Raw genomic sequence first — 26,147 nt, 5'->3', positions numbered from 1 at the left:
TCTAGTTTTTATAATAAAATAGCAATGATCTATAGAATTTTATTTAAGTAAAAACATGTTAAAAAGTAATAGAGGGCCGGCGCCGTGGGTCAATAGGCTAATCCTCCGCCTTGCGGCGCCGGCATACCGGGTTCTAGTCCCGGTTGGGGCGCCGGATTCTGTCCCGGTTGCCCCTCTTCCAGGCCAGCTCTCTGCTGTGGCCAGGGAGTGCAGTGGAGGATGGCCCAGGTGCTTGGGCCCTGCACCCCATGGGAGACCAGGAAAAGCACCTGGCTCCTGGCTCCTGCCATCGGATCAGCGCGGTGCGCCGGCTGCAGCGGCGGCCATTGGAGGGTGAACCAATGGCAAAGGAAGACCTTTCTCTCTCTGTCTCTCTCTCTCACTGTCCACTCTGCCTGTCAAAAAAAATTAAAAAAAAAAAAAAAAGTAATAGAAGTAATAGGTCTGTAATAGGTAATAGGTGATAATAAGTAATAAGTAATAGGTGATAGTGAAAAGGGGTTAAGGAACTTGTATGAGCACACATAATGAATAGTAGAGCTGGGCTTGAACCCAGGCATCCTGGCCTTGTAGTCCTTGCACTTAAGCACTATGTTAGTTTACCTTCAACTATGTCCGTTACATGCTTCTTTTTTTTGTTACATGCCTCTTACATGCATTTCACATATGTATGTTGGGAAAATTACCTGTTTCCACAGGAATGCCATTTAAGTTGCTTAAAAGGTTTCCTGAAGCCTGTCAGTTTATAAAGGTTGACTTCTAAGAATGTGACAAATTGAATTGTCGTTTACTTTAACACTACCCTGTTTTGCTGTGTGCTCAAGTAATAAATTTTTTAACATATCTATTTAAAATGAAAATATTCCAGCTACTGGAAAACTGCATTTTAGAGTGGTTTTAATTTTGCAAAAATGTGTTTTGATCTGATGTCATCTTCCTAGCGTGAGGAACTAATGCTAGGGGACCCGTGCCTTAAGGATCTGAAGAAAGGAGACATTATTCAGCTCCAGAGAAGAGGATTCTTCATCTGTGATCAACCTTATGAACCTGTGAGGTAAGTAAACATAAATGAACATCTTCATAGAAGTGCTTACAGTTCTCACAGTGAGTAACAGGTTAGAATTTCAACACTTTCACTAAAATCCTATAACTGACAAATTTCTGCTCAGTTTGATTTGTTCTGTATTTAATATTTCAGACTTAATTAATGAGTGATATTCCTGAACTAACAATAGGATGCATTGCAGCCTCAGAAATGTTGTGTGGTGGTTATGGTTGCCCATTTTTACATAGCCACTGAATTACATGCTTTCAAAGAGTAATTTTTTGGGGTGTGAATTAGCTCAATAAAGCTATTAAAAATATTTAAGAGGAGGTGGGTGTTATTCAGAAGATTAAGCCGCTACTTGGGATACCTTCATCCCATACCAGAGTGTCTGGTTTGAGTCACAGCTATAATGCTTCCAATTCAGCTTTGTAATAGTGTTCCTGAGAGGCAACACATGATGGCTGGAGTACTTTAGTCCCTGCCACCCACATGGGAGACCCAGATGGAGTTCCTGGCCTTGGCTTAGCCCAGCCTCAGCTGTTGCCAGCATTTGGAGAATGAATCAGCAGTTGGAAGACCTCCCTCTGTCTCTCCTTTTCTGTCACTCTGCCTTCCAGATAAATAGGTAAATCTTATTTTTTTTAAGATTTTTATTTATTTTATTTGAGAAGTAGAGTTACAGACAGTGAGAGAGACAGAGAGAAAGGTCTTCCTTCCGTTGGTTCACTCCCCAAATGGCTGCAACAGCCAGAGCTGCACCGATCTGAAGCCAGGAGTTGGAGCTTCTTCCAGGTCTCCTATGTGGGTGCAGGGGCCCAAGGACTTCGGCCATCTTCTACTGCTTCCCCAGGCCATAGCAGAGAGCTGGATTGGAAGTGAAGCAGCCGGACTAGAACCGGTGCCCATGTGGGTTGTCGGTGCCGCAGGCAGAGGATTAACCTACTGCACCATGGCGCCAGCCCATAAATCTTAAAAAATAATGGGAGAAAGGATCTTACTGTCTCTAAATTATTTCTCTTACTCTGTATACTTTGTAGTTTTTACTATAATATTCACGGAAGTCTTTTTCTTATTGGTATCACAAACAAATTATTGCTAATTATTGTACCCTTTGAAATTGAAGATTTTTTTTTTAAAGATTTATTTATTTGAAAGGCAGAGTTTCACAGAGCGAGAGAAATCTTCCATCTGATGGTTCACTCCCCAAATGGCTGCAACGGCTGGAGCTGCGCCAATCCGAAGCCAGGAGCCAGGAGTTTCTTCCAGGTCTCCTATGTGGGTGCAGGGGCCCAAGGACTTGGGCCATCTTCTAGTGCTTCCCCAGGCCATAGCAGAGAGCTGGATTGGAAGTGGAGCAGCCGGGACTAGAACCGGCACCCGTATGGGATGCCGGCACTTCAGGCCATGGTGTTAACCCATTACACCACAGTGCTGGCCCCTGGTTTTCTTTTCTTTTCTTTTTTTTTTCTTTTCTTTAAGATTTGTTTATTTGAAAGGAAGAGTTAGAGAGAGAGAGAGAGAGAGAGAGAGATATCTTCCATCCAGTGGTTCACTCCCCAAATGACTGGCTCTGGGTCAGGCTGAAGCCAGGAGCTAGGAACTCCATCTGGGACTCTCATGTGGGTACTAAAATGATTTGGACCATCTTCTGCTACCTTCCCAAGCACATAAGCAGGGAACTGAATTGCAAGTGGTGCAGCTAGGACTCAAATTGGCATCCATGTGGGATGCCAGCATCACAGGCATTGACCTAACTGGCTGCATCACAATGAGGGCCACAAATTGAAAAATTATTTTCTTTCTCTTTTTTTTTAAAAACACAATGATTTTATTTATTTGAAAGACAAAGTTACAGAGAGGGAGAAGCAGAAAGAGGTATCTTCTATCCTCTGGTACACTCACCAAATGGCTGCATTGGCCAGGGCTAACCCAGATTGAAGCCACAATTCAGGAGCTTCTTCCAGGTCTCTCACATGGGTATAGGGGCCGAAGAACCTGAACTATCTTCTACTGCTTTTCCAGGCACACCGGCAGAGAGCTGGATTGGAAGTGGAACAGCCGGGACACAAACTGGCACCCAGATGAGATGCTGGCATATTGGATAGTCACTTTACCCATTATGTCACAACACCGGCCCCTAAATTAAGAAATTCTTACAGGAGCCAGCATTATAGTGTGGTGGGTTAAGCCACTGCCTACAACATTGGCATCCTGTATGGGCGCCAGTTCGAGTCCCAGCTGCTCCACTTCTGATCCAGCTCCCTGCTAATGTGCCTGTGAAAGCAGTGGAAGATGACCCAAGTGCTTGGACCCCTGCATGCATGTGGGAACCCTGGAAGAAGCTCCTGGCTTCGGATCAGCCCAGCTCCGGCCATCATGGTCATTTGGGAGTGAATCAGCTGATGGAAGAGCTCTCTAGCTCTGCCTCTCTGCAACTCCATCTTTAAAATAAACAAATCTTTAAAAAAAAAATTCTTATAGATGCTTTGGAGAAATTCTTCTGTAAGCAGATTCACTGTGGCATGTGGATACATTTCCTTAAATCAAAAGTGATATCATTAATATCCTCTAATGCTGTTTGTGGTGGCAGACATATCAGATATTTCTGCCTTGGAGTTAGGTTGTTTGTGTGTACGAAAGTTCACAAACTGAAAGTTTATAATAATAAGACCTGTCAGTTTTTATGTAGTTACTGTTTTTAAACTATTCTAAACAGCCTCTGGTTTGAATATTCAAAATGGACTATTTATTTGTACTTTGAAAAGACACTAACGGTGCCTTGGAATTTATTTCAGAGTTCAGTTTTAATTACTGTTAATTTTGTTCAAGTAAACTTTTTTGTCCCTTCATTTTCTTTTTAGCCCGCATAGTTGCAAAGAAGCCCCATGCGTTTTGATATACATTCCAGATGGACATACAAAGGAAATGCCAACATCTGGCTCAAAGGAAAAGACTAAAGTAGAAACCATAAAAAATGAGGTAAAATACTGACTTTTACAGATATGTTTTTGATTCTTTGATCAATGATCTTTGTTAATGTTTAGAATACACAAATTGAAAGAAAATAATTTTTCCCCTCAAGTTTTAGACTCAGATAAGCTACTACCATGTTTATTTCATGTCCACATTGACTTGCATGTGGTAGTTGGTTTCTAACACAACCACCATGGGAATCCCAGCTTTTCAAATATGTAACATCATTGAAAGCCATGTAGTACATCCCTCTGATGTTAAAACTGAACCACTTTGAGTTTATAGCACAGTATTTAACAGATGTTGGGTATATTTCTGTTGCCTTGAATGTTTTAAATGCTCTGTTAGCATTCCTATGAACTTCCTGTTGCACCTTGGAGCACCTTGATGTGAAATGTGTAATGTGAGATGCATAGATCTTGGCAGTTAGTTGCTGAAGAGCTGACAGCTGTGTAGAAGACAGTTTGAAGGGTAGCTTGGATGTGAGGTTAGAAAACTTTGTTATAAATTGTTGGAAAGCTAAAGGATGAGAGCATGGAGTATATAAAGAAGATGATGGATCAAGAAATAGAATTGACAAGATAGTAACCTTTTGTTTTTGTTTTGGGTGACTGTGTAAATAAATGGTAAATAACTTGAGCCAGGGAAGACAGAAACACCTGAGCTTTTTGGGAGATAAGAATTTAGAATTATTTACAGTGTGACTTGAGGTTGTTTTGTTTTGTTTGTTAGATTTATTTGAAAGGCAAAATGATGGGGAGTTTTCTTTCCACTGGTTCACTCCCCAAATGCCTATAATAGCTGTGGCTGAGTTAGGGCAAAGTCCAGAAGTCCATCCAGGTCCCCTAATGCTTGAGTCATAATCTACTGCCTCCCAGTTTGTGCAGTAGAAGGAAGCTGGATCAGAATCAGAGTAGCTGGGACTCAAACCATCCCAGATGCAATATCGGTGTCTCAGACAGCAGCTTAACTCAATACACCACAGTGCCCAATCAGATTTGAAATTCTAATTTACATAAAATTAAAAACTATATAAACTCAGTGAAAAGGAAAAAAAAATTAAAACTTCATGTTCTACATAATCACATACCGGAAAAGTTCTGATTTATCAAGACAAATAGGATGGGGGTAAACCTATGCATCTGATGTGGTAAGAAACAGATGGTGGCTGGGTAGCAGTTATCAAACGCTCAAGTGATCTGGATAGATGAGGAGTCATCTGAATGCCAGTTGATGTTGGCTGGCAGCTCAAGTGGAAGTGTTGACTGGAATAACCACATACTCCAGCATGGTGGTGTCAGTCATAAAACTTCTGTGACAGTGCAGGCCTCCAATTGTGAGTGACCAATAAATAAGACAGACGCAGCATTCCCTTTTTGTTTTTTAATTTTTATTTATTTGAAAGGCAGAGCGTCAGAGACAGGTAAACAGAAACATCTAGATTTCTGTCTCCTGGTTTACTCCCCAAATGCCCACAACAGCCAGGCCATTCAGGAGGGAATTGAAGCCAGACCAGATCTCCATCCTAGTCTCCATGTGGTTGCAGTGACTCAAACATTTGAACTGTCTCTGCTATCTCCTAGGATAATCATTGGCAGAACCTGGAACGGGAAATAAAACCAGGCATTCTGATAGAAGATGTGTGATTCCCAAGTAGCATTTTAATTGCTGTGCCAAATGCCTGTCTCAGCATTGCCTTTTATGATTTAGCCTTGGAGGTCTCAGAGTCACTTCTGCTACATTGAATGGATCAAAGCAGTTGTAAGCTTGTCCAGATTCAGGAGGAGGGGATGGAGACCTCCACCTCTTGGTGGAAGGAGTGTCCAGAAAACTGTGGACATGCCTTGAAACCTGCACAAATCCTTACAGAAATTCACATACATTTGACTGGCATTTATACCCAGCATTGCAGTTTCAGGTCCTTTATAAACTTAAACCTTAAGAATAACGTTTTATCCTTTGATGTATAGATAGATCTTTGAAAGTGTTTTCCTCCAATACAGACCAGTATGTCAAAACTGAAGTCTGATCCAGGGTTTACCTTACTTCATCAGGTTTTTTTTTTTTTCCTCCTGTGTCTTTTGTGTTTTTTGGCACCTCTCCATCTGCACTTTTTTTTTTTCTTTTTTTTTGAGAGAGCGAGAGAGATATGTCTTCAATCTGCTGGTTCATTCCTCAGCAGCTAGGGCTGGACCAGGTCAAAGCTGGGAGCCAGGAGCCTCTTCTGTGTCTCCTACATGGGTGGCAGAAGCCCAAAGAGTTGGGCCATCTATTACAGCTTTTCCCAGGCCATTAGCAGGGAGCTATATTGGAAGTGGAGCAACTAGGACTCAAATCAGCACCCATATGTGGCATTGCAGGTGTTGGCTTTATCCAACATGCTACAACACCAGCTCCCTGCACTTGTGCTTTTATCAGATGGCTAGTGTTATGGAAATCGGTGTTTTTAATATACCTGGTGGTAGACTAAAGGCACTAATGCAGGGCTTTTAGCTTTTTCTTATGATTATCATGAATTTCTATAGTTTTATTTTTGATTGTGAGAAACTTTTTTCCTGCACTGTTCTGTGTTTGACACAAATGAAACTTGATCACATACAAGGCAGTGTGATTACTTCGGTGTTACATTGATACATTCTGTTGACCACCATCAGTACCCATTCTTAAAAATAAGTGTATTGGGGCCGGCACCGCAGCTCAATAGCCTAATCCTCCACCTGTGGCGCTGGCACCCTGGGTTCTAGTCCCAGTTGGGGCGCCGGATTCTGTCCCGGTTGCCCCTCTTCCAATCCAGCTCTCTGCTGTGGCCCGGGAGTGCAGTGGCGGATGGCCCAAGTCCTTGGGCCCTGCACCCCCATGGGAGACCAGGAGAAGCACCTGGCTCCTGGCTTCGGATCTGCGCAATGCACCGGCCGCAGCGGCCATTGAAGGGTGAACCAATGGTAAAGGAAGACCTTTCTCTCTGTCTCTCTCTCTCACTGTTCACTCTGCCTGTCAAAAAAAAAAAAAAAAAAAAAAAAAAAAAAATTAAAAAAAGTGTATTGGGACTGGTGTTGTGGTGTAGCAGTTAAAGCCACAACATGTTGGCTATTCGTGCTACTCCACAGCACCAGCCCCCAATTTTTTATTTTATTTTTTTATTTTTTTTTTTGACAAGCAGAGTGGACAGTGAGAGAGAGAGAGAGAAAGGTCTTCCTTTGCTGTTGGTTCACCCTCCAATGGCCACCGCGGCCGGCGCGCTGCAGCCGGCGCACCACGCTGATCCGATGGCAGGAGCCAGGAGCCAGGTGCTTTTCCTGGTCTCCCATGGGGTGCAGGGCCCAAGCACCTGGGCCACCCTCCACTGCACTCCCAGGCCACAGCAGAGAGCTGGCCTGGAAGAGGGGCAACCAGGACAGAATCCGGCGCCCCGACCGGGACTAGAACCCGGGGTACCGGCGCCGCAAAGCGGAGGATTAGCCTAGTGAGCCGCGGCGCCGGCCCCCAATTTTTTTTTTAAGATTTATTTACTTGAAAGGCAGAATTGCAGATGCAGAAGCAGAAAGAGAGCTGACCTGATCAGAAGTCAGGAGCTTGGAGCTTCTCCAGTCCTCCCACAGGGGTTCAGGAACCCAAGGTCTTGGGCCATCTTCTACTGCTTTCCCAGGCCATAGCAGAGAACTGGATCAGAAGTGGAGCAGGCAGGACTCAAGCTGGTGCCCCTATGGGATGCTGGCACTGCAGGCAGTGGCTTTACCTGCTATGCCATGGTGCTGCCCCCCCCCAATATTTTTTTAATTTTTTGATTTTTTTAATAAAAATTTATTTATTTTTTGAAAGGCAGAGTTACAGAGAAGGAAGAGAGAGAGAAAGAGAAGTCTTCCATCCACTGGTTTACCCCCCAGTTGGCTGCCATGGCCAGAGCTGAGCCGATCCGAAGCCAGGAGCCTGGAGCTTCTTCTAGGTCTCCTTCATCAGTGCAGGGACCCAAGAACTTGGGCCATTCCACTGCTTTCCCAGGCCATAGCAGAGAGCTGGATAGGAAGTGGAGCAGCTAGGACTTAAACCAGCGCCCATATGGGATGCTGGCATTGCAAGTGGCAGCTTTACCTGCTACACCACAGCACCAACCCCAAATCTTTTTTTTTTAAGATCTATTTTTATTTTTATTTGAAAGGCAGAGTTACAGAGAGAAGAAGAGAGAAAGAGACAGATCTTCTGTCCACTGGTTTATTCCCCACATGGTCACAGAAGACTATGTTGGGCTAGACCGGAGCTTCTTCTGGGTCTCCCACATGGGTGCAGGGACCCAAGCACTTGGGCCAACTTCTGTTGCTTTCCTAGGAGCATTTCCAGGGTGCTGGTTTGGAAGTAGAGCAGCTGGGTCTCAAACTGGCTCCCATATGGGATGCTAGCACCTCAGGCAGAGACTTAACCTGCTGTGCCAAAACACCAGCCCCTAAAATAAATCTTCAAAAAAATTACTATGTAATGTGCATTTACATATGCATATTAGTATTTATGGGTTTATAAAACTTCAATATTATAAATTATGAATGACATAGAGTATTTGGGGGGAGTTATAATTTTAAGTTTGTGCTGATTTTAGAACCTAACACCCAGGTAAAAAGGTATCTCTGGTACAGCTTACAGTGGCTCTTAGCTATTTATTTATTTATTAAAGATTTTATTTATTAATTGAGAGGTAGAGTTACAGAAGGAGAGACAGAGAAAGGTCTTCCTTCCGTTGGTTCACTCCCCAAATGGCCGCAACAGCTGGAGCTGCGCCGATCCAAAGCCAGGAGCCAGGTGCTTCTTCTGGGTCTCCCTTGTGGGTGCAGGGGCCCAAGGACTTTGGCCATCTTCTACTGCTTTCCCAGGCTACAGCAGAGAGCTGGCTTGGAAGTGGAGCAGCTGGGACTAGAACCGGTGCCCATGTGGGATGCTGGCACCGCAGGCAGAGGATTAACCTGTGCCACAGCACCAGCCTCATCTTAGCTATTTAAAGACCTCTGAAAATGCCAGATCTAGGATCAGGACAGTGCTCTGGAATATTGATGAGAAATTTGGAGTTTAATACTTGTGCCCCCATGAATATGGATAAGATTATTTAGAAAAATTAAGAGGAAAACCATTAAAGTAAAAAGATATGGGGAACATAAGTTGTGAGCTGGATTTTAAGGTTGGAAGGGTTTTAGTAGGAGGAACACATTGGAGGCAGAAGAAACATGCCACTGAGAATGAAAATAACATGCTTCTTCACTATCCAGAGGTGATTTTAAAGAACATGACTCTATATGTTGTATATATTTATAAACAAATACATACCTATGAACGTATACACAAATAGATCTGTTCCGCAGTTGAGAGTTACAGTTATATCACAGTATATTCATGGAGCTTGAAACTTGCCTTACCAAATATCTCTATCTGTATCTTTATCCATTTCTCAATTAAAAAAAATTAGTGATGTTATTTAATGCTTATTGATGCTCACTATTTCTCAGCCTCTGTGATTAAGGGCTTTCAGATTTATTGCTTTTATTTTCCCATCAACCTGTTGAGTTAAATAAAATGAACTCTGTTTTATAATAAGGGAAATAGCTTAAATAATGAATTGAAGTTGCACAGCTAGGATGTAACAATGATTTATTTTCAGACCTGATAGTTGTATCATAGTCCTCTAATGATAAGGATTTAGTGTATTTTTAGCTTTTTTACTTTGATAAAATATGCTCCAGTGAATATCAGTGTACCCCCTTCCCTTGTTCAGTTCTGTCATTTTTCACAAGAATAAGATTTTAGGAAAGAAATTATTTATTCACTTAAATCACTTATTTATTAAACTTAAATTATTCACATAAAATTTTGTTTTTAACTTAAGTTTTATGGGAATACATTTAACATGAATTAATTATTTTACTTTTTTTTTTTTTTTTACCTCGGTAGACAACTGCTCCTTTTAAAGACAGACCAGCACCTTCTCTGAGTAACACTTGTGCTACATCTGAGGATCCTGTGCTCCTTTACAACAAAGTGGCTGCTCAAGGGGATGTGGTTCGTGAATTAAAAAGCAAAAAAGCAGCGAAAGAAGATATAGATATAGCTGTAAAACAGCTTTTGGCTCTGAAAGCTGAATATAAGGAGAAGACTGGCCAGGAATATAAACCTGGGAATCCTCCCACTGCAGTCATACAGAATATTTCTTCTAAGTCATCAACAAGTGTTCTGGAAAGTAAATCTCTGTATGATGAAGTTGCTGCACAAGGGGAGGTCGTGCGTAAGCTGAAAGCCGAGAAGGCCCCCAAGGTCAGTATGTTGGAGCAGGTCAAGACCACTTTGTGAGTAAGCATATAAGTTCATACTAGTTGGGGCCACCTCATCTTATATAATACATTTAGAGATTGCCTGCTCAAGTATCTTCCCCCAATTACTCTATTTATTCATTCTCCAAATATTTTTACGTAACTGTCCCCATTTATTCATATCTGCTGTGTGCCAAGCTCTGAAAATACAAACAAGAAACATTCAAGAGAGAGAGGTTACTGGGGAAGAAGCACATAAACTCATGATTTTCTGTGATGTGGCTGTAGTCATGTGTGATATGTATAAATTCTTAGAAGTGTTTGTGATTGAAAGTGTCTTAGAATGAGGATATAACTCATAAGTTTAAAATAGTCCTAAAGTAGGAGAAGCCCTTTATGGGAAACAAAGCTTGTAGGAATGCATTCTAAGTATAGAACCAAATAGAGAGCCATGATTCCCCAGCTTTCTTGTTCTGAAACACAAGGTGCTACCTTCCCTTCCCCCTTGTCTTTTTGATTTGATTAGTTCAGAGTATGCAGAGAATATGTGTTTCTGAAAAGATGTCTGGGTGATGGCTGAAGCTACTGGCCCAGGAATCATGCTTTGAGGATCACTGGAATAAATGGTAGCACTCACTAGGAAAGTATGGGAGGTAAGCAGGTGAAGCTGTATTCAGGGAATAGCAAATGAACTATCACAAGGTTTTTGATCTGTGGTTATCTCAGGCTGTTCATAGGGAAACCTTCAAATGATACTAGGTTTTGACTGAAGTATATGTTACATTTTATTTTTTTTAGGATTTCTTTATTTATTTGAAAGGTAGAATTACAGAAAGAGAGATCTTCTATCCATTGGTTCACTCCCCAAATAGCTGCAGTCGCCAGGGCTGGGCCAGCCGAAGCCAGGAGACAGGAACCTCTTCCAGGTCTCCAACATGGGTACAAGGACCCAAGCACTTGGGCTATTCTCTGCTACTTTCCCAGGTGCCTTAGCAGGGAGGTGGATCAGAAGTAGAGCAGGGGCCGGCACTGTGGCGCAGTGAGTAAAGTCACCACCTACAGTGCTGCCATCCCATATGGAAACTGGTTCGAGTCCTGGCTGCTCCACTTCCGATCCAGCTCTCTGCTATGGCCTGGGAAAGCAGTAGAAGAAGACCCAAGTCTTTGGGCCCCTGCACCCACGTGGGAAATGTGGAAGAAGCTCCTGTCTCCTGGCTTTGGATCGGCACAGCTCTGGCCTTTGTGGCCATCTGGAGAGTGAATCAGCGGATGGAAGACTTTCTCTCTGCCTCTCTTTCTCTTTGTAACTCTGACTTTCAAATAAATAAGTAGATCTTTTAAAAAATAGAAGAAGAGCAGTCAGGACTCAAACTGGTGCTCATATGGGATGCTGACATTATAGGCAGCGGCTTAACCCACTATGCCATGACACTGGGGATAAGGGGATATTTTCACAGCATCAGTATTGTTCCCCTTCCCATTTGATGACAGTCAAAATGTACTATTGGTCATTTAGAGAAATGCTTCCACCTACTGGCTGCTGCAAAAATAGCTGTTTGAGTACTTTTCATTCTATATGTGACCATGCGAGCGTTCTCTTCCATTTCTCCATTTATGGAGGGAGGGGGAGGTGTTGGTCAGGGAGGACTCTTTTTAAAAATTTTCTTTTAGTTACTGACTTACTTGTTTGAGAGGTAGAAATAGAGTTTCATCCATCCACTGATTCATTCTTCAAATGCTTGCAATGACTAGGGCTGGGTCAGGCTGTTCATAGGCTTGCAATGACTAGGCTGGTTCAGGCCTAGATTGGGAGCCAGGAGCTCAGTTCAGGTCTCCACTCTGGGTGGCAGAAACCCAATTACTTGAGCCATCAATACTGCCTCACAGGGTCTGCATTAGCAGGAAGCTGGAGTCAGATCCAATAGCAGGGTCTCAAACTAGGAATACCTAAGCGGCAATTTAACTGCTGTGCCAAACACTCATCCTCATTCCTGGCATTCTTTTGGGTGTCAGCTATCTGAAGCACTGCTATAATGTAGCAGTAAAAAATTGACAAGGCAATTTGCAGGTACTTTTCCTCTCTATTTTAAGGCCCTGAGATGGTCTATTATTCTGTAGTTAGATAGTACCACTGTTTCAGGCAATATATCCAGCTTGGGGCCTTTAGTCTCATTTCTATCCTCCACTAGAATCATAAATGTCTCAGTTGGGCTCAGTGTCTTAGTCTTTCTCGTTATAATTTTATTGACCTATCAGAGGTTGAAATACATAGGTGAGTATTTCAAGTTTTCTCATTTCATTGTAAATTTTCAAAAGAGTGACATAGCTATTCAGTGCTTGGGCCCAAACTTCATTTTTTTAAATGAAAGGTAAAGTCTGCTGAGTAGACTGAAGAAAGTAATTGGGGCATGATGTTGTGGCACAGTAGGTTAAGCCACTGCATGCGCATTCTTCCACATTGGAGTCCCTGATTGGGTCCTAGCTGTTGAGCTTCTGATCTAGCATGCTGACTAAGGCAATGAATGATGGCCCGAGTGCATCAGCCCCTGTCAAAGAAGACTTGGATGGAGTTCCTGATTCCTGTTGTAGGCATGTAGGGAGTGTACTAGTGGATAGAAAATCTCTGTCGCTCTGCCTTTCAAATAAATAAGTAATTTTTGAAGAAGGAAATAAGATTTGTGTAGGCAGGGCCGGCGCCGCGGCTCACTAGGCTAATCCTCTGCCTAGCGGCGCCGGCACACCGGGTTCTAGTCCCGGTTGGGGCGCCGGATTCTGTCCCGGTTGCCCCTCTTCCAGGCCAGCCCTCTGCTGTGGCCAGGGAGTACAGTGGAGGATGGCTCAGGTGCTTGGGCCCTGCACCCCATGGGAGACCAGGAAAAGCACCTGGATCCTGGCTCCTGCCATCGGATCAGCGTGGTGCGCCAGCCGCAGCGCGCCGGCCGCGGCGGCCATTGGAGGGTGAACCAACGGCAAAGGAAGACCTTTCTCTCTGTCTCTCTCTCTCACTGTCCACTCTGCCTGTAAAAAAAAAAAAAAGATTTGTGTAGGCAAAGCCATTCAACTAATTTTTATTATTTTGTACATTTTGACTTCACTGTCTGTAGACCCAGGGCATGACACTGACAATTTGCTTGATGTTCTATGATTTATTTGTTTACTTATATAAATTGGAAAGTTATAGTATTGTATGTTTACATGTGTTTATTTTTATGGTGAGTATCTGAGATAGTGTATATGATTTGTATTTTTAACTTTAGTTTTCTCTGTTACTTTGGGCTGATGATTTAACAGAGTTTTCCTATGATTAACTAGCTTATAGGAAGACAGTCTTTTTTTTTTTTTTTTTTTTAAAGGCAGAGTTAGACAGTGAGAGAGAGACACAGAGAGAAAGGTCTTCCTTCTGTTGGTTCACCCCGCAAATGGCTGCTACAGCCGGTGCGCTGCGTGGATCCAAAGCCAGGAACCAGGTGCTTCCTCCTGGTCTCCCATGGGGTGCAGGGTCCAAGCACTTGGGCCATCCTCCACTGCCTTCCCGGGCCACAGCAGAGAGCTCGACTGGAAGAGGAGCAACTGGGACTAGAACCCAGGGTGCCAGCACCGCAGACGGAGGATTAGCCAAGTGAGCCGTGGCGCTGGCCAGGAAAACAGTCCTAGTTTGATGAATGTGGGAGATTGGCTCCAGGACCCCAAGGATACCAAAATCCAAAGCTATTTTGGTATCTTTTACTTACAATCTTTTACTTAAATTGGCATCAGATTTGTGTATAAGCCGTGAATATTCTATTGTATCCTTTAACTCCTCTCTAGGTAATTTGTAATACTTAATATTGTAAATGTTATGTATATAGTTATCATACCATATTGTTTAGGGAGTCAGGATAAGAAAAAAGTCTGTACATTCAGTACAGATGGATTTTTTTTTAAAAGATTTATTTATTTATTTGAAAGGCAGAGAGAAAGAGAGAGAGAGATCAGTAGGTCTTTCATCTGCTGGTTCATTCCCCAGATGGCTGCAATAGCTGAAACTGTGCTGATTGGAAGCCAGAAGCCAGGAGCCTCCCCTGGGTCTCCCACAAAGGTACAGGGGCCCAAACACACTTGGGCCATCTTCTACTGCTTTCCCATGCTGTAGCAGAGAGCTGGACTGGAAGTAGAGCAGCCAGGACTTGAACTGGCATCCATATGAGATGTCGGTACTGTCAGCAGCAGCCTCACCTGCCACACCACAGTGCTGGCCCCCATATGCTTTATTTACTGGGACCGGCACTGGGGCGTAGCAGATAAAGCCAGTGCCTGCAGTGCCAGCATTCTATATGGGCACCAGTTTGAGTCCTGACTGCTCTGCTTGCGATCCAGCTCTCTGCTACTGCCTTTTTTAAAATCTCTTTTTTCAAAAAAGAGATTTATTTATTTCTTTTGAAAGGCAAAGTAACAGAGAGAGAGAGGGAAAAACAGAGAGAGAGGTCTTCCATCTATTTGTTCACTCCCTAGATGACCACAATAGCTAGGGCTGAGTTAGGCTGGTGCCGTGAGCCCAGAACCCCATATGGGTCTCTCACGTGGGTGGCAGGGACCCAAGTACTTCCACTGCTTTCCCAGGTGTGTAGACAGGGAGCTGGGTTGGAAGAAGAGCAGCTAGGACTTGAACTGGTGCTCATATATGGAATGCTTGTGTTGAAAGCAGCAGCTTCACCACAGTTCTGGCCCCTGAGATAAATTTTGTTTTGTTTTCCAACTGCTTTTGTTCTCCAGCAGAATAAATTGACAGTTTCCCACATATACAGATGGCTGACTGTATTTTGGTGATAATTCCATTTTTAAATGGGATTGAAATTTTTAGATAGCTCAGAAAGTATTAAATATTTGTCTCATTTCCTCTTTAATTTTAGGCTAAAATTAACGAAGCTGTAGAATGCTTGCTGTCCCTGAAAGCTGAATACAAAGCCAAAACTGGGAAGGAGTATGTACCTGGTCAGCCCCCATTATCTCAGAGTTCAGATTCAAGTCCTGCTGGAAACTCTGACCCTAGGGGTCCAGAAACACCAGAAGCCAAAGCACTTTTTGACAAAGTAGCTTGCCAAGGAGAAGTAGTTCGAAAACTTAAAGCTGAAAAAACCTCCAAGGTTAGTGTGCTATTCTTTTCGTGTGTTTTTGCTTTTTACATTTCAGTGGATTTTTTTTTTTTTTGCTGAAATTTTGCACTTTCTGCCCTATCACATCTGACTAACTTCTTGTATATCTGTTCTCAACTCTTATCTTGTCTTTTGGAGACGCTTGTTGATTCTTTGTTCCCCAATTAGATTTGACTAGTTGTTTTCATATGACAGAGCCCTTCCCTGACATAGTACTTAAACATGCTATATTTTAGTTATCTGTTTGTTTTTTTGTAATCCCTAAGATCCTAGATGTAAGGACCTAGACCTTAGCATAGTGCCTGTCTCTTTGTAGGCCCTCAGTATTTGATTCCTTCTCCTAAAGCTCTGTCTTTCTTAAGTATAGGTTTTATTTTTGAGTTCCAGTGTAGTTTTTGCTGTCTCTACTATCTTAGGAGTAAGATTTTTTAAAAGTGTTTATTTTCATCTACTTGGATGGCAGAGTGAGCAAAAGATGTCTTTCATTTGCTGGTTCGCTCCCCAAATGCCCACATCAGCCAGGGCTGGGCCAGGCTGAAGCCAGGAGCCTGGAACATTATTTGGGTCTGCCATGTGGTTGGTAGGGCCCCAAACACTTGAACCTTCATTTGCTGCCTCTCAGAATGGGTTAGCAGGAAGCTGCATGGGAAGCAGAGTAGCTGGGACTCAAACCAGCTGTTCCAATATTGGATGAGGGCATCGCAAGCAGTGGTGCTTACTATGGTGTGTCACAGTGCCCATCCCGTGGAGTAGGAATTTTGTGATACAGATTCACATGAGAGGAAGACAGTTAAGTTGTCATAGGTTTTAAAGTTTAACCAGTAATAAAGGAATTCAATTAGTCATCTTTATAATTGTGAAGTTTTCAATGTAATGTAATGTAATGGCTCTTCATTGAGATTCCTATGGAATACTTAACTTTCTGTGGTTATGGGATGTTATATAACAATACTGTCCAATACAGTTGTCATTAGATCCATGTGGCGCTTTTTTTTTTTTTTTTTTTGACAGGCAGAGTGGACAGTGAGAGAGAGAGACAGAGAGAAAGGTCTTCCTTTGCCGTTGGTTCACCCTCCAATGGCCGCCGTGGCCGGCGCGCTGCGGCTGGCGCACCGCGCGATCTGGTGGCAGGAGCCAGGAGCCAGGTGCTTTTCCTGGTCTCCCATGGGGTGCAGGGCCCAAGTACCTGGGCCATCCTCCACTGCACTCCCTGGCCACAGCAGAGGGCTGGCCTGGAAGAGGGGCAACCGGGACAGAATCCGGCGCCCCGACCGGGACTAGAACCCGGTGTGCCAGCGCCGCAAGGCGGAGGATTAGCCTATTGAGCCGCGGCGCCGGCCCTGATCCATGTGGCTCTTAAACACTTAAAATGTGGCTGTTGTAACTGAGGAACTGAGTTCATTTTATTTCTACAGCCACATGTGACTGGGGACTACTGTTTGGACAGTGTGGTTATGAACTATGATTCTCCAGTCACTCTTAAGCAATTCTTTCCTTGTTGATCATATTCTTTTAAAGTTTTTCACATTATTTTTTGGGTGCCTAGACAGTGATTTGAATTAAATACTGTCTTCTCTTTAAACCAAAGGATCAAATAGATGCAGCCGTACAGGAACTGCTTCAGCTGAAGGCACAATACAAGTCACTGACTGGAGTGGAGTACAAGCCTGTATCTGCCACGGGGGCTGAGGAAAAAGATAAGAAGAAGAAAGAAAAAGAAAATAAATCTGAAAAGCAGAATAAGCCTCAGAAACAAAATGACAGCCAAAGGAAAGATACTTCTAAAAGCCAAGGAGGTGGACTGTCAGCAAGTGGAGCAGGAGAAGGGCAAGGGCCTAAGAAGCAGACCAGGTAATAAGACATGGAGGCCTTACTTGAAGTGAAGCTGGTTTGAATGAGTTCAACTCTTCAATTTCTAAAAATTGTTATTTATTTATTGGTTTTCTTCTACTTGAAGGAGCCACAGAGAAGAAAGATCTTCCATCCACTGGTTCACTCCCCAAATGTCTATAAGAGCCAGGGCTGGGCCAGGCCAAAGCCAGGAGTCTGGAACTCTATCCAGGTCTCTCAGATGGGTAGTAGGGCCCCAAGTACTTGAGCCGTCACCCCCTGTCTCCCAGGACACATTAGTAGGAAGCTCAATCAGAAGCAGAGCAGTCAGGAATTGAATATGGGATGCTGGCATCACAAGTGGAGGCCCCAAAACATTACCTTACAAAAGAACTTTGTGAAAGAAATGCCTTCATTGCAATCATAGTTTTTGGTAGATTTGGCTCTCCTAGTCTTTTGCAGACAGTATCACTATCTTTTATGAAATGATGGAACTGTTTAGGAATAAATATAGAAGATGTAAATACAGAAATAACACTGAAGAAAAATAAAAAATAAATCTATTTTGAACTTAGGTTTATTTTCATTCAACCAGTGATAGTTTGAATGTATCTATTGGAAACTTGACCTCCAAATTCATATTTTAATGGCATTTGGAGGTGGGGCCTTTGGGAAGTAATTTGGATTAGGTGAGGTCATGAGAGTGCCCCCACCACATACACACGCAACTCAATAGTGGCTTTGTAAGAAGAGAAAGAGAATCCCCAACTCCCATGCTTGCTCTGTCTCACCACATGACACCCTCTGCCTTGTTATGGTGCAGCAAGAAGGCCCTCACCAGATGCCAAGCAGATGGCAGTGCCCTGCTCTTAGACTTCCCAACCTCCAAAACTGTGAACCAAATGAACTGTTATTCTTACACATTACCTGGTCTTGGGTGTTTTGTTAAAGCAGTGGAAAACAGAGTAAGACACAACCTAGAAGAATTGCTGAGGAAAGAATTTATATTTTATTTTTTATATCTGCAGGTTGGGTCTTGAGGCAAAAAAGGAAGAAAATCTTGCTGATTGGTATTCTCAGGTGAGTATACATTCGGTTGATATTTATATTTTAAATTTCTCTAAGGCTTCTTTGTGTTTAGATTCTAAAGTTCATGTACAAGTTTAATAGCAACAGTGTATAAAGCCTTTAATAATGTGTAATATAGTCTCAACATGTCACAGTTTTTAAAATGTCACATAAAGTAAAGTTGGCTCTCTTTGTGAGTTCTGCATCTGTGGATTCAACCAAGTACAGATAGAAAATACTTAGGGTAAAATCTTTGCTAACATCTTTCTTGTCGTTGTTTGCTAAACAATACAGAAAATAGCTAGTTACATAGTATTTACATTACTATCATAAGTAATGTAGAGATGATTTAAAGTATATGGGAGGATGTGTATAGGTTATATGCAAATAGGAGACTTTTTTTTTTTAAGATTTATTTATTTTGAAATTCAGAGTTACAGAGAGAGACAGACAAGAGAGAGGTGTTCCATCTGCTGGTTCACTCCCCAAATGGCTGCAGTGACTGGCTGGGGCTGGGCCAGGCTGATGCCAGGAGACAGGAGCTTCTTCTGGGTCTCTCACGTGGGTGCAGGGGCCTAAGCATTTGCCATTTATTTTTATACATTTTTTTATACATTTTTTTTAAAGATGTATTTATTTATTTGAAAGTCAGAGTTACAGAAAGAGAGAAGGAGAGGCAGAGAGAGAGAGAGAGAGGTCTTCTATCTGCTGGTTCACTCTCCAACTGACCACAATGGTCAGATCTGCGCCAATCTGAAGCTGGAGCCAGGAGCTTCTCCTGGGTCTCCCATGCAGGTGCAGTGGCCCGAGGACTTGGGCCATCTTCCACCGCTTTCCTAGGCCACAGCAGAGAGCTGGACAGGAAGAGGAGCCGCCGGGACTAGACCCGGTGCCCATATGGGATGCCAGCGCCGCAGGCGGAGGATTAACATACTGCGCCATGGCGCTGCCCCCATTTATTTTTTTAAAGATTAATTTATGGGCTGGCACTGTGGCATAGTGGGCTAAGCCTCCACCTGCAGCATGATTCGTGTCCCTGCTGCTCCTCTTCCAATCAGGCTCTGCTATGGCCTGGGAAAGCAGTGGAAGATGGCCCAAGTCCTTGGGCCCCTGCACCCACATGGGAGACCTAGAAGAAGCTCCTGGTTCCTGGCTCTGGGTTGGCCCAGCTTTGGCTATTGTAGCTGTTTGGGGAGTGAACCTTTCTCTCCGCCTCTCCCTCTCTGTAAATCTGCCTCTCAAATAAATAAATAAAATCTTAAAAAAAAAAAAATTTATTTGACAGACAGAGTGACAGAGAAAGGAAGAGGCAGAGAGAGAGAGAGAGAGAGAGAGAGAAAGACACTTCCATTCACACTGGTTCACTCCCCAAATGTCTATAATGGCCAGGGTTGGTCCAGGCCAGTGCCAGGAGACCAGAATGTCATCATGGTCTCTCATGTGGGTAGCAGGGGCCCAAAGTGCACTTGAGCCATCCTCTGTTGTTCTCCCAAGCCCAGTTGCAGAAGGCTGGATCAGAAGCAGGTCAGCAAGGGCTCAAGCTGGTGCTCCCATCTGGGATGCTGACATCACAAGCTACAGCTCAACCCTGCTGCTTCACAGCACTGGCCCCCAGCAACCATGTACATAAGAGACAGGAGCATCTGTGCGTGGGGTAGGGAGGCATGGTATTCTGTAACCAATCCCCCATTGATAGCAGGGATGAATGTATTGAATAAAAAAAAGTAGTTCCGTGAGATACTCATTGTTTTTTCTTTTTCCTTAATGGTGACGTAAAGGAATTAGTCTAAAGTCACAATAATCAATAAATAGCAGAGATGAGATTGGAATTGAGGTGTTTGTAAGAGTTTGGAGCCCTGTTAGATATTTGTCAGTATAGGAAGTTCTGTTTTCCCATTTTGACTTTCTCCTTTTAGTGGATGTATCAACAGTGGAAGTCTCCTGATTTTAATTTGTCATATTCTTACCATTTTACTAGAATGCTTATTTTCTTTAGGATTTAAAGACTATTTTTCTCTTCAAAAGGTTATTACAAAGTCAGAAATGATTGAATACTATGACGTCAGTGGCTGCTATATTCTTCGTCCCTGGGCATACTCCATTTGGGAATCCATCAAGGACTTTTTTGATGCTGAGATCAAGAAACTTGGTGTTGAAAACTGCTATTTCCCCATATTTGTGTCTCAAAGTGCATTAGAGAAAGAGAAGACACATGTTGCTGACTTTGCCCCTGAGGTAAGTTAACTTGCTTTTAAAAATTTTTTGCAATTTTTTTCTTATAAACTAAAGGGTATATTTTCCTAGACTGGATGTGGATTAGCTGGGACACAAATCCGCGTCTATGGGATGCTGGCATCTCAGGCGGCAGCTTAACCTACTATGCCACAACACTGCCCCATAAAGGATATATTTTCAGTTGTGTGTAATAACCAATTTAGAGAAAAATAAACCCATTTTTGTTTAAAAAGTGTATTTCTACTTTTATGGGAAATTATTATTCTGTTTGTCATATTAATTATCTGGCTTTTACCTTTCCTCTCAGTGAGCAGCAACAATTTTAACTTGTCTTAGTTAATGTTGAGAAAAAATTGATGTGGAGAACATTTGTAAATTGATGGTGAAAACAAGTATAAGAAATGATTTTATCTTACTAGGTTGCTTGGGTCACAAGATCTGGCAAAACAGAATTGGCAGAACCAATTGCCATTCGTCCTACTAGTGAAACAGGTGAGGATGGGCCTTGGAGCACAGGAGAAATCTCACTGAAACAGTAGAGTTTCAACTTTTATTTTCTGACATTTGTAATTCTTGCTGATAATCTGAAGTTTAATGAATGTTGATGAAGTTTAAACACAAACTTAGGTTGTATAGAATTTTATTCTCTATGTAGTATTCATTATAGAGCTTTTTATCATTAGTATAGCAGGATTTTTTAAAACTGTCATTTTTTATTTTTTGCTATAATCTTTCAGAGCTTTTATAGGAATTTTGTTCTTAGAACTGATTATAAGATTATAAATACTAAGGCTCTGTGCTGTATTACTGATTTTCTTACTGAGTTTTATAAATGGATATACATTCCTGCAGGGTGGTTTTTTTTTTTTTTTTTTTTTTTTTTTTAAAGATTTATTTTATTTATTTGAAAGACAGTTACAGAGAGAGGTAGAGACACAGAGAGAGGTCTTCCATCCACTGGTTCACTCCCCAAATGGCTGCAATGGCTGGAGCTGCACCAATCCGAAGCCAGGAGCCAGGAGCTTCTTCTGGGTCTCCCACATGGGTGCAGGGCCCAAGGACTTGGGCCATCTTCTACTGCTTTCCCAGGTCATAGCAGAGAGCTGGATCAGAAGAGGAGCATCACTGGCGCCCATATGGCATGCCAGTGCTTCAGGCCAGGGTGTTAATGCACTGCACCACAGCACCGGCTCCTCCTGCAGGGTTTTTTATGGGTAACTAAGTGATTTCATCTATGTCATCTTCTGTTATCTTCACAACATGTTGTAAAGAAGGTAGGGAGGGGCAACTGGCTATCTCCATTTTGCCAATAAAACCTCTGAAAGGTTAAATAATTTTCCTAAAGTACAGATAGTAAATGGGAGTCTCACTGGAAATTTTGAGCCTTTAGGCTTCATAATGTATTCCAAAGTAATTATCCATCTTTACAGCTAAGGATTGCTTGCTTTTTATTTGATACTAATATTGATATTTTGTAAAATGCATTATTAAAATTATGGTAGCAGGATTTTTCTTCTCATACTAGATTGACCAAATTTATTTTGTTTTGCTTGCTGTAGATCAGATAGGCAAAGATAAAGACAGAGACTTTGGCAAGAACTTCCATACTCTCAGTGGCAGCATCAGTGGATCTAAACAGTTACTCTACTGCACAACTGTGCAGAGTTATTTAATTTCCACAGTTTTAAAATTGAGAGTATGGTATCTGCATTGTGTTAAATGTGAGAATTGAACATGATTATGAATGCAAGGAAGTTAACATAGAGCATGGCACAGACTAGTGGTTTGAAAAATGAAACATGAAAAGCAGTCAAAGAAAATTAAATGCTAAATCTAAACCTTATATGAAGAATGTAATTTATGACTAAGTTTAGGTAGATTTCTATCCTTGAGTAATGTGTTTATGAAATGGATAATAATACCATTCACTTAACCATAACAAACATTAGACACACAATTATACCAAGGTACTTTGTAATTCCTATTAATTATGTTGCTGGTTTAACTCTTACCAGCCTTAAAGGAGAAATAACTGTCCCTGATTTCCCCTTTTAGTAATGTATCCTGCATATGCAAAATGGGTGCAGTCACACAGAGACCTGCCCATCAGGCTTAACCAGTGGTGCAATGTGGTGGTAGGTATACACCCTTTCTTATATTCTTCCATTATCTTATTTATTTAAAAGGTATACTTTTCCCCTTTACTTTCAAATTCAAAGAATTGAGTACATGAAAGCATTTTTTGAAGTACTTTAGATCACAGTTAAGATTTTTGATTACTTACCCTGTGAAATTGTTGATAAACATTGAAAAGCTTTCTATAATGACCAAATTATATTCTTACGTCTTCTAGCGTTGGGAGTTCAAGCACCCTCAGCCTTTTCTGCGTACTCGTGAATTCCTGTGGCAGGAAGGGCATAGTGCGTTTGCTACCTTTGAAGAAGCAGCAGAAGAGGTATAAAAAGTTGACTTCCATGTTAATTATGTTCCATCTCTTTGTTCAGGCTCTACTTTTTTTATTTAAGTAACAAGATTTATGTAACATGTATTAAAATAAATATCTAACTAATTCACATCTACATGAATTTAAAAAGATGCTTAATACATGGAATATGCTGTTTTAAATTTTGTGAAAGTATTTTTGGACTTTAATATGTGGACAAATGCTAATCTTGTGATTGAAGTTAATCATTTTAGGGGAGATTTTTCATTTCAATTACTGTGTACTTTTTATAAACACTTAGCTTCTCTTCTAAATTTATATTCATTAAAAAATTATTCAGCTTGTTTTCATACTGCTTTTCATCTTCATATTGGCTGCTTTAACCTTCCCATTAAAAAGGTTTGAGTTGTTCCAAGTGTTTTTCTAACATGGTTAGTTTTAAGTAGTGTAATTCTATAGATCTATAATGACTGAATATATCCTAATTTGAGCACATTTACATTTAAAATGTTGTTACAGGTCTTGCAGATACTTGACTTATATGCTCGGGTGTATGAAGAACTCCTAGCAATTCCTGTTGTAAAAGGAAGAAAGACTGAGAAGGAAAAATTTGCAGGAGGAGACTATACAACTACAATAGAAGCATTTATATCTGCCAGTGGAAGGGCTATCCAGGTACCAAACTGCTACATATAATTGATAGGTTACTGTAAGTGCAGTTCATGGGCAAATTTAGCAGTTTTTTCCACCAGAGAAGTAGTAGTTTGGTGGTGCTTTTCAGGAAATTTCTTCCCATTCCTCTTAGATCTCCAAAGTCAGGTGAATCATGGCTTATATCCTGAATTACCAAAGTATGGATTCTTTTTGAACCCTTGCAATCCTTACTACTATGAAAGGGACTGTCCAGGACCAAATACTTCATATATTCTCTTTTTTTGACTTATCCTAATCACTTGTTATATTGATTATGCTTATATTTTATTTTTTATTTTGTTTTGTTTTGTTTTTTTATTTAGTAAATATAAATTTCCAAAGTACAGTTTATGGATTACAATGGCTCCAATTTGGCACTCTTGTTTATGGCGTCAGTAATCTCCCTAGGCTCTAGTCATGAGTTGCCAAGGCTATGGAAGCCTTTTGAGTTTGCCGACTTCGATCTTATTCTGACAGGATCATAGTCAAAGTGGAAGTTCTCTCCTCCCTTCAGAGAAAGGTACCTCCTTCTCTGATGGCCCCGTTCTTTCCACTGGGATCTCACTTACAGAGATCTTTCATTTAGGTCTTCTTTTTTTTTTCCAGAGTGTCTTGGTTTCCCATGCCTAAAATACTCTCATGGGCTCTTCAGCCATATCCGAATGCCTTAAGGGCTGATTCTGAGGCCAGAGTGCTATTTAGGACATATTTATTTTTTTAAAGATTTTATTTCTTTATTTGAGAGGCAGAGTTACAGACAGAGGGAGAGAAAGAGAGAGAAAGGGATCATTCTTATATTTTAAAACCTTGTTAATGTATAAAGGAAGAGATAAAATAGTCATGATAAAGCATAATAGATTATTAAAATTATTTTATTTATTTTAGGGAGGAACATCACATCATTTAGGACAGAATTTCTCCAAAATGTGTGAGATTGTTTTTGAAGATCCAAAGACACCAGGAGAGAAGCAATTTGCCTATCAGTGCTCATGGGGCCTGACAACTCGAACTATTGGTGTTATGATCATGGTTCATGGAGACAATATGGGTTTAGTGTTACCACCCCGTGTAGCCTCTGTTCAGGTAAGGAGATAATTCATTTATCATTGCCATATTTATGACAGGGAATTCAAAAGGATAGTTTTCTGAATCATTCAATTGATAAAAACAACATGCAGTACAGCCTAGGCCTCAGTATTATGTAACTATGTGTGTCATTTGAACTGTTTATTAGTTTCTATTTAATTTTATGCTACTTTATATAAAACTTTTTAGAAACTTTTTTGAAATGATACAAATTAAATTAAAAATAGTAAGTCGAATGAAAATGCATTTAGTATAGATTAGTTATACACAGCTAATTAGATATGATATGTGATTAGAAATCACGATTAATTTGTCTTAAGATTTATAGTCACTAGTGGGTTTTAGTTCCCACAGTTATAGGACTTCTGTATTTCCATTTGCTATTTTCTTGTGTAAATTTGTGTCACTGTGTTGGGTTCTAGGTGGTGGTGATTCCTTGTGGCATTACAAATGCACTCTCTGAAGAAGACAAAGAAGCACTGATTGCAAAATGCAATGATTACTGCAGGCGGTTACTAAGTGTTAGCATTCGAGTTAGAGCTGATTTGCGAGACAACTACTCTCCAGGTTGGAAATTCAATCACTGGGAGCTCAAGGTAAATTTTTCAGTTTGCATTTTTTACCCCACACACCCACACCATTGGGCTTTAGAGTTTCTCTGTTCTGCTTGTGTTTTATAAAACTTGAGGTTTTTCCAAAAACTTTTTTGTTTTGATTGTATGACTTATTTTCTTCACTTAAACTGAGTGCTTAGCACTGAGCCAGTTCATAGCTTTGTAGTTGTGATAACTAAGTGTATTTTTTAAAATTAAAATAGTTTTTGTAGACGCTTATATTTATTATGAACAAAAATAATCTTGAAGTCCTTGTTTTTGATCAATAAGTCTCATGTGGTTGGTAAACTAAAATGTTTATACCAGGAATCCATATAATAATTTGAACAATATGATTCTCAGAATAATGGTACATAGGCTTCACCAAGCTGCCATTGTTACAGCTAATAGTAAGGCATTGAAGATTAATATCTGTTGTAAGTGTCCCCTAAGGGAAATCTTGTGCTGAAGAATCTAATTATTATACAGCTAATGTTTCTTCCTCTTTGTGTAGTATGCCTTCTTCACATGTTTTCTGTATTGAGTAGGTTATATAATCTGTTACTATCATTATTTATTTTGATGTTTAAAGTATCTCTGATTTGACCAGTAGGATCCATTAAGGTTGGCTTTTGTGTTCCTTTGTTATTGCTCATCATTCTTTGAGCATTTTTTTGCTATTTGGCACAAGATATTATGGCGCTTTTCCTACTCTGGCCCTTGGAATTAGCCACATCTCTAACATGTTCTGGTGTTCTTTAG

General features: G+C 41.3%; 1 protein-coding gene across 16 annotated transcripts in view; it reads left to right on the top strand.

The window, feature by feature from the left end:
* EPRS1 (glutamyl-prolyl-tRNA synthetase 1) overlaps positions 1-26,147 on the top strand; it is an 81,537-nt gene that overhangs the window by 45,033 nt on the left and 10,357 nt on the right. For 8 of the 16 annotated variants that reach the window (XM_070055325.1, XM_051820578.2, XM_051820579.2 and 5 more), the window contains 14 exons: positions 942-1,054; positions 3,910-4,027; positions 9,950-10,309; positions 14,312-14,383; positions 15,195-15,428; positions 17,026-17,288; positions 18,296-18,347; positions 20,361-20,570; positions 20,990-21,062; positions 22,626-22,705; positions 22,924-23,025; positions 23,533-23,688; positions 24,592-24,789; positions 25,215-25,388. In XM_070055325.1, the coding sequence (XP_069911426.1) occupies positions 942-1,054; positions 3,910-4,027; positions 9,950-10,309; positions 14,312-14,383; positions 15,195-15,428; positions 17,026-17,288; positions 18,296-18,347; positions 20,361-20,570; positions 20,990-21,062; positions 22,626-22,705; positions 22,924-23,025; positions 23,533-23,688; positions 24,592-24,789; positions 25,215-25,388 (2,205 nt within the window). The remainder of the gene's footprint in view (positions 1-941; positions 1,055-3,909; positions 4,028-9,949; positions 10,310-14,311; positions 14,384-15,194; positions 15,429-17,025; positions 17,289-18,295; positions 18,348-20,360; positions 20,571-20,989; positions 21,063-22,625; positions 22,706-22,923; positions 23,026-23,532; positions 23,689-24,591; positions 24,790-25,214; positions 25,389-26,147) is intronic. The other 8 variants (XM_070055326.1, XM_051820581.2, XM_051820580.2 and 5 more) reach the window with 2 other exon arrangements.

This window comes from Oryctolagus cuniculus, chromosome 13 (genome assembly GCF_964237555.1).
Source record: "Oryctolagus cuniculus chromosome 13, mOryCun1.1, whole genome shotgun sequence".
Lineage (NCBI taxonomy): Eukaryota > Metazoa > Chordata > Mammalia > Lagomorpha > Leporidae > Oryctolagus > Oryctolagus cuniculus.
This window is presented reverse-complemented; position numbering and strand designations above follow the sequence as displayed.